This window comes from Rhagoletis zephyria, unplaced genomic scaffold (assembly GCF_001687245.7).
Source record: "Rhagoletis zephyria isolate East Lansing unplaced genomic scaffold, Rhagoletis_zephyria_1.1 Rzeph_scaffold_00431, whole genome shotgun sequence".
Classification (NCBI taxonomy): Eukaryota; Metazoa; Arthropoda; class Insecta; order Diptera; family Tephritidae; genus Rhagoletis; species Rhagoletis zephyria.
In genome coordinates, this window is record NW_016157515.1 from 209,914 (window position 1) to 219,203 (window position 9,290).

General features: G+C 31.8%; 1 protein-coding gene across 1 annotated transcript in view; it reads left to right on the forward strand.

Annotated features, from left to right (window-relative positions):
- olf413 (DBH like monooxygenase olf413) overlaps positions 1–8,221 on the forward strand; it is a gene marked incomplete at its 5' end in the record, with an annotated part of 196,099 nt that extends 187,878 nt beyond the window's left edge. Inside the window, one exon of the mRNA XM_017611606.1 lies at positions 7,834–8,221. Within this exon, the coding sequence (XP_017467095.1) occupies positions 7,834–8,086 (253 nt within the window). The remainder of the gene's footprint in view (positions 1–7,833) is intronic.
- Between the last annotated feature and the right edge of the window lie 1,069 nt (positions 8,222–9,290).

The following is a 9,290-nucleotide window of genomic DNA, read 5'->3' on the forward strand; positions in this document are numbered from 1 at the left end:
TTGATTGTCCTTTATGTAAGAGCGAACCATCTGCAATACCGATCTATTAACCCGTTCAGCGGCATTACCTTGCGGCGAATAGAATGCAGTCTTGATGTGTCTCGTGCCGTATTTTTCTAGAAAGCTAGAAAATAACTCAGAGACGAACTGCTTGCCGTTATCTGAATGTACGTATTCAGGGACGCCAAAGATATGAAAAACTTCCTTTTCCAAGAACTTTATAACCTCGGCTGAAGTGGCTCTTTTCATAGGCTTCAAAAACAAAAACTTCGAAAAATGGTCAAGACAAACAACAACATAAACATTGCCATCACAAGTACGAGAGTACGGACCCATAAAGTCGACATATAAGCGTTGGAAAGGTCGTTCGGTTATGTTGTAATGGCACTACACGCGATGTGGTAACATCTTACATGGCAACACTTATGTTGCCCAAAATAATAAATTACATCGCGTGTGTTGTCAACACTGCCGAGCTTACGATCCACATTCGTTCTAGAATGTGTATCGTGGCTCGGCTTCCAAGAGCTAGATTGATTCGATCAGCGCCACTCAAACAAATCGGACACGGTTTTTAAAAAATAATAAAGATCTAACTTAACTTAAATTAAAAGAAGTTTTAATTATATATATGCGAATGTAGTTGTCGGTTGGTGTGAATTAGCTATTCAAATAAAAATAAAAGTGCCGTCAACCTATTTAACTCCATCGGAATTTTGAAGCAGCCGCCGACTATTATTTTTGGGAAGTTCCAGCAAGTACGGGGGCGTGACGCCAGCAAACACCAAGGAGCAGATTGCAGCGGTAGCTGCAATAGGTCCGGGTAAGGTTTAATTTGCTCTCAAGCGGTCATTTTGGTGGNGAATAGAATGCAGTCTTGATGTGTCTCGTGCCGTATTTTTCTAGAAAGCTAGAAAATAACTCAGAGACGAACTGCTTGCCGTTATCTGAATGTACGTATTCAGGGACGCCAAAGATATGAAAAACTTCCTTTTCCAAGAACTTTATAACCTCGGCTGAAGTGGCTCTTTTCATAGGCTTCAAAAACAAAAACTTCGAAAAATGGTCAAGACAAACAAAAACATAAACATTGCCATCACAAGTACGAGGGTACGGACCCATAAAGTCGACATATAAGCGTTGGAAAGGTCGTTCGGTTATGTGTTGATTTCCCATCACCGGTTTATGAAACGAATTTTGGGTCTTATTACTTTTACATATTTCGCAGCCTTTAACACATGCCTGCACGTCTGAAACCATCCCTGGCCAGTAATACTTTTCGCGGATTCGTGCAAGCGTCTTGTGGATCCCACCATGCCCGGCTAGCTCAGTCGGTAGAGCATGAGACTCTTAATATCAGGGTCGTGGGTTCGGGCCCCACGTTGGGCGCCATTGTTATGTCGCTGACTGTTGAGGTAAGATGGTTGGAGACGACCCCCCCCCGCCGACGAGCTAAGCCTGGGCTAGCGAGCATGCCTGTATGCCAACCAACCTTACCCCAACAGTCAGCGACATAACAATTTATTTATTTTATTATTTTTTTTTATTACATTTTTTCCCCTTATTCCCATTATTTAATTTTTATTTGATTAGAATATTATTGTATTTTTATGGCATTACATATAACTATTTCAAGTAATCAAATTTCGTTTTTTTGTTGGAGTTTAATTTTAATTAAAAGGTCAGAACAACTTTAGTTACATAAAAAGACATTTAAGTAATATTTAAAAGAACAAAAAAAATAAAATAAAAAATAAAAAATGTTTCCCGGCAGTGGGATTCGAACTTAACTTCCCGGATTGCTAAATTCGCAATCCTACAGCGGACCCAGGGTGAACTAATTGAAGTACTTATTTTTCTTTATATTGCCGAGTAAATTTTTTCTATTCATCTGGATAGCTCTGTTTTCTCTCATCTTAACACAAAGCTGTTTCACAGATGTCGATGATGGACAAACATTTAAAAATCTAAACTGAAAACCATGATACAATAATTTTTAGAAGGTAGTTTCACTTCAAAATTTTTGACATAAACCCTGTCTGTGACAAACACGCAATGTGGCCACTGCTACGATATAGAACTTAGGGATTATCGCTTGTTATTTTAGATATTTTTTAACAGAACGTGTAAAGATTTATATGTATCATAACGGATCACTTAATTTTTAATATAAATATACGTATTTTGTACATACATTTTTGCCCCTGCTAATCACATGAACAAAAATCATAAAAATTAAAATATAACAGCAATATTTTTTGTTTATAATGGATTAGATCCATCGCACACCACGGACTTTATCGGCCGCCAATTTAGATGTGCTCGCTAGTCTTTCCATTGCACCACAACTTATTGGTCAGAGCGATTAAGCTGGTGTAATGTGCGCACCTCCATACATCTTCATGTACATATTTCCAGCGAGCCCTATCATTTAAATAGGCGGCCGATAAAGTCTGTGGTGTGCGGTGGCTCTTATAGCTGTGTCCTTACATCTATTCCGTGTGTTGCAATATCCACGAAAGCAGCAGTTAATTTTTTATGAAGAAAATTATTACAAAATATTCGAAAATTTCTCTACTTATATGTTTGGCTTTTCTTTGTTTTATTTTTCCAACGTCAAAAGCTGGATTTTTTTTTTGAAAAAGTAGGTACAACAAAAAATACGAAACACGTTTTCTGTCAGATAGCTAACATGGCGGATAAGAAGAAGAAGTTAAACTACCTTCTAAAAATTATTGTATCATGCTGAAAACTATATCTTAACAGGAATGAGTTTTAATTTGCGACTATGACTATGGGCCATACTATATTTCCTGACAATAATAATTGCACTCACAAAGTTCGATAAATTAGTTTTAAACACATTTAATTAATTCGTTAGTAACTAAGTTTTGCCTTATAAAATATTAATATTTGCATTAATTTTTTTTTTGTTCCTTAGCCACTGAGCATATGCTTAATACACCTAAGAGCACATTATAAATCATATCAATAGTGGACCTCATCAAATATTATTATTAAACATAAAATAAAAAAAATCACCAGATAAATATCACTTATATGCCATGTTGAATGCAAGTATTTTCCTAGTCATTGCAGATATTAATAGTATAATAATAATATTTTGGCGCTTACACCTTTGCCAAGTGTTTGGCCAAGCTTCTCCTCCAATTTGTGGTGTGTGAAGTAAATACGAATTATTTTTATTAATATTAAAAAAAATATTAAATTATTTTATTTTTTTACTTTAAAAACATATGAAATATGTTTAAGCCCATTTTTAAACAAATTTAAGGTTTTAGAAAGACTGTACTTTTTTGTTGTCACAAAAAGGCGAGGACCTACATTTTTACGCCGCCTCCGAACAGTAAATGCATTTTGTGAGAAGCTTTTTCAAGGCAGAAATACACACGGAGGCAGTGTTGAGCTTTAAACAATTAATTTTTCAATTATCTTGTTGTGGTATGATAGAAGATTTAATGCTAAGTAAATATTTTCAGAACTTTGCACATACATTTTTCACAAAATCTACAAAAAACAAGTTATTTATTTCAGCTGTTATTTATATTTGCTTGTGCGGCCGCTATAGTAGAGTGGTTTGAGGTATGTACTACCTGGGTTCGATCCCTGGTCCAANGCATCAAAAGAAAGTTTTAAAAACAAGATCTTTCTTAACAGCGATTGCTCCTCCGTGCAGTGTTGGGCAAATTTGAATTGCAAGAACAATTAATTAATTAATTGTTAATTTCTATCACTACTACTATCACCACTAACAATTGGTTAATTGTAATTGTAGAGAATAACAATTAACAATTAACTAATTGTAATTGTTGTGGAGAATAACGGTGATATTCTCTAGTTAGCAATTAACAATTTTTTAATCGGTTTGTAAATTTTGTTAAAAATCAATCATTATAAATGNACCTGGAATACTAACGGTCGCCACATTGTACAGTGGCCTTGCGCGGCTGAGTTCCACGCCCTCTTGACGCCTTGTTTGCTGTACTTATTTCAGTTTTTAACATGTTTGTTGGCTATTTTCTGTTTTGAACTTAATTTTTTTTTTACTTTTCGAGAGGGGTTCCTATGAAGAACAAGTTCTAAAATGGTTGGAAGAAATATCGTTGAATGGAACCGATAGTGAGAACTATTTGGAAGAAGATTTCAGTGAATGCGCCTTATGAATAAAAACTAAGCAGTTGCTTTTTCTTAAGATTTCAAACCTTTTGCTTGATTTATTCGAATAACTTTACGTAAAAGATCTGAAATTTTAAGAAAAAAGTATTGCTTAGTTTTTATTCATAAGGCCCAATGTGATACATAAAAGTCGATTTCATTTTTAAGTACAGGTCACAATAGAAAAGATAAACAACTAATTACTTTTAAGTATGAAAGTAAATACGAATACCTTTGAGATAATTTATGGATTGTTTGAGTGCGTTTGCTTTTAAATGGTTTTTTTAATCTTTTAAAATGACCCCTTTCAAAAAGATTATAAAATATGTGTTATTTTCAATACGAATTATTTTTATTAATATTAAAAAAAAAATTAAATTATTTTATTTTTTTACTTTAAAAACATATGAAATATGTTTAAGCCCATTTTTTAAACAAGTTTAAGGTTTTAGAAAGACAGAATTTGTACTTTTTTACAAAGTAGTCTCACAGGCGAACGTTAGAATTAAAGGAATAAAAAATAAGGTATTCTAGGGTTAATTGGTTTGTAAATTTTATTAAAAATCAACGATTATAAATGCCTATTATATAGGCCAGGAGTGTGAATATGACAACCAGCCACAACCCAGGCCTGTGCCGTATTTCGTTTTTTTTTTTTATAATGTCGAATTTCCACTAGGCATTGAAATGGCAAAAAATTCATGCCATTTAAAAAATGCCATGTGGAAAGGAACTTAATGACTATTTTTTACACATAAAAACACGATAATTTTTCAATGCCCAATGTTGTCATTTGCCATTTTTGCCATTTAATGCCAGTTTAAGTAGGCTAATTGTTATCAAAAAAGTAATTGCAATTAAACTATTTGCCGTGTGCAATACCCAATTAAATGTTTAATTGCAATTAAAATTTTAATTGCGCATTGCAAACAAATTAATAAATAATTGCAATTACTTTTTTAATATTTTAAAAAAAGATTGAAAAATTATTTGATTAACGCTCAACACCGCCTTCGTGTGTATTTCTGCCTTGAAAAAGCTTCTCCCCGCCTTTTTGTGACAACATCAAGCCACACACCACAAATTGGAGGAGAAGCTTGGCCAAACACTTGGCAAAGGTGTAAGCGCCAAAATATTATTATTATATTATTAATATCTGCAATGACTAGGAAAATACTTGCATTCAACATGGCATATAAGTGATATTTATCCGGTGATTTTTTTTATTTGATGTTTAATAATATTAATTGATGAGGTCCCCTAATGACATGAATTATAGTTTGATCTTAGGTGTATTAAGCATACGCTCAGTGGCTAAGGAACAAAAAAAAATTATTGCAAATATTCATTTTTATAAGGCAAAACTTAGTTACTAACTAATTAATAAATGTGTTTAAAACTAATTTATCGAATTTTTATAAACTCGTTCTAATAAGCTGATATTTTCCAACCTACCTATAAAATTTCAGCGAAACACGACAAGATTTGATAAAAATATACCTATTTGTTAATAAGGATGCATCTAAATCTGTAGTTTCCGGAAAACAAATAACAGCGTGAGTGATCTCTAAATCTTGTTCAAATAAGCTGAAATTTTAGAAGGAACTTGTCTTCCCTCTTATCTTCAAGAATCCGAACGTTCTCAGTCGAAATTCAAAAAAGTTTCAATTTTGAATCACCCTACTACGCACTGTGCTAAGTTCGCCTTGTGAATTCTTGTTGCTTTTTCCACTATTTCACTTGTTAAGCCAACTACAATCAAGCGCAGCTATTCCAGTGCTATTTAAACTAGATCATGTGGTTGTTGGTTTTGTTGGTTTTTGTTAATATTTCTATTATTAGAATCTTTAACTTTTAGGTGTGCTCGTCTTTAAGTTATTTGTTTTTGTTATTTTATGACCTTATAGCAATTATATTCAACAATTTATATTAAGCTTGAGGCCGTTTTTAATGAAAAACTTCCTGTAGTCAAACGAACTAGTTGTAAACTACCTCACAACTAATATGAACCGCATGCCCAACTAGTCGGCCAACTATCTTTTTTCCATGCAATCAACTGGTATTTTTAACATGGGGATGTCCTACGAGATGGCAATTGTTAGATTTCGGTCAAAAATATATCAGTATCATACTAGTTCAAAATAGACAGAAAAATACTAATGTAATTATGGACCAAAACCATTACTTTGGGAGTCNCCAGAAAAATAATAGTGTAATTATGGACCAAAACCACTACTTTGGGAGTCAAAAAATAAAATNACAGAAAAATACTAGTGTAATTATGGACCAAAACCACTACTTTGGGAGTCAAAAAATAAAATGAATTCATGAATATACAATAAAAAACTTTTAAGTACACTTTAATATATAACACATTTTTATTTAGCAGCCTTAGATTTGCNTTTTAAGTACACTTTAATATATAACACATTTTTATTTAGCAGCCTTAGATTTGCCAATAATTAGTGTTACATTTTTTGAGTATTAATTAAAAGAAAAAATAAATACATAGATATTTCAAACTTTCGAATATAACTTTAAATTTATTTTTCATTAAATGTTATTAAAAGTAAAAGGCTTCAGGTACAATAAATACTATATTTTTTAATAATATGCAATATGCAAAAGAAAACATTTTAGTTAAAAATAAAATGAATTCTTTAGATAATTTTTGAGTGAACTAAAATAAAAATAAAAGTTTTCATTAAAATAAATTAAATTCATTAACTTTGCACATTTCAGTCTATTATTTTTAAAAATTTATAACAGTAATAATTAATGTTTAAAATTTGAGATTTGGATAAGAATAAAATAAATCAATAATTCAAGCAGTTATTAAATATTCTTAATTTTTGTCTATAGCTTGTTGATTGATAATAGAAAGTTATCAAANTATCAATTAATTATATTAATAGTGTAATTAAAAAGTAAAAAATAATTGAAAATGATCAATAATAACAAAATAATGATGTAATTAAAACTAATTAATTAATTAACATTTTTTAAAGTAATTAATTATTAATCATTGAAAAGGTGGTAATATCGGTATTTGATAATTAAACGGTTATCAAAAAAAACATGCCTTAATTAATAATCATTATGTGTATCTATCATTATTTAACCGGACTGGTATAACTGAATACGTATTCGATTTAATGGTTTACAATATACCCAAACAAAAGTTATAATTGTGTACTTTATTGTATTAAACTGTCGAAATTAAATAAAACAGGGCCTTAATAAATCGTCTTGTACTTGGTACAAGTCTGGTCATTTTCGAACTAGTTCGGTTTCTGTCAGGGAATTCTAGTTGTAAACTAGTATTTTTCCTGACTAGTTCCGGATTTCACTGCAGGGTTATTGTGGAAAAGCAACAAAAACAAACAAAGAACTTAGGCGGTTATTGTTTATGGCCACAGATCTAATAAGTACAGGTCAGGTCATATTGTTTCTTATACATACCGATTTACAAAATTAATGTGCAAACTTTTAAAACGCCGATGCACATATTTTTTATCGTTTGGTCGCCACTACAAGAATCCGTTTTCGGAACCTGGTTATTTTTGATAAAACAATTAATTTTTTTTCAATGCTGTTAAATATACATAGTATTATGTATGACTTTATATTCACAATTAGTATATTTTAATATTTCAGTGACTCCAACCCCGTTCTAATTTCCTTACCGCCAGAGTTGGCTGGCATGACGCTAGAAGCAAGATTAATTTCCTATGACTGGCAAAATCATTTCGACGAGTTTCAAGTGGCAACTAGAAGTGGATCTTTCAAACCTCTTTGCTGGGGTGCCAAAAATCATGTTATTCCCGTAAGTATTCAAGAAATGTTATTTGTTTCATATCTCACACGTTCTTCAACTCTAAAAGGAATTTATTTACACAAAATGTGTTAAATCAAAAAATGTAAGGGTAGGCGCTAGACTTAGGTAGTTTTAGAACTAAATGAACTAAAGAACTAGTTAATTTCAATGAACTAGTTCACTAGTTCGGTTTCTTCTTTGATCTTAATTTGTCAGTGCTATTTTTGATTTTGGATCGCGATCCAAATATTCTTTTCACGAAACTGTGTCTTATATCCCCATATTTACTGATACGTTTTAAAACGCGTTTGCACTGTTGCTACCAGGGCTGCCAACTTGGCGCAAGCCGTGCCATTTTTGGCCCTATTTTACTTCAAATGGCACTAAATTTTTTAATTTGGCACAAAGCGCAAAATGGAACTTTTGAAAAAAAGTAATATTTCCACATATTTTTGTGAAATCCTTTGCGTATTGTTCTTTTTCTTAACTAAAATTTTCTAATTTCTATAGTGTATAAAACTGGTTTGTATTAAAAAAAAAAATAAAATGTTAATAAGCCACAATAACATTGACAAATACTGGTTTGTCTTACTTTGGCATTGGACTTTTGTTTTAGAAAAATGTTCCTAATTTTAATGCTAAATAATGGCAGCTTTTTTTGCACTTTTATTTTTCAATTTGGCACATTTTGACATTTTTTTATCCTCAATATGGCACTTCATAGCTAAGTATAGTTGGCTGCCCTGGTTGCTACTTCAATTCCTTGATAACGAACTAGAACCGAACGGTTCACTTAAAAGAACTGATGTGCCAAACTCTAGTAGGCACTGTGGCCAGTGATAACCACCAGTTACCACCTCTGCATGATTGTAAATCCCTACGGGTTGTGCCGCTGTGGCTTTGCCGTTTAGCGCAAACTCCAGAGAAATTTATTGGGCGATGTAAGCATTGTGGTATTTATTAGTATAAAAATTGCGGATAGGCAGCCTTGGCCAATTGGAACTACTGTGACTTACACAAGTATTCACGTGTAGATTATTTGAATATTCACATCATTTTTCAAGTAAATTTTTTTTGTTGTGTTTCTGTAAAAATATTGTCCAAGCTTTATCCAAAAAAATACAAATCAGAGTTTCAAACAGGGACTGTAACTGTTATGAGTCTTTTCCATAAAATTATCTTCAGATTGTTGTTTTCTTACTTTTTTACCATAAAGTCAAAAGAAATAAATTATTTTTTAACCTATACAATTAAATTCAACTTAATGTGTTATTTTATGACTTTTCTGTTTTTAACC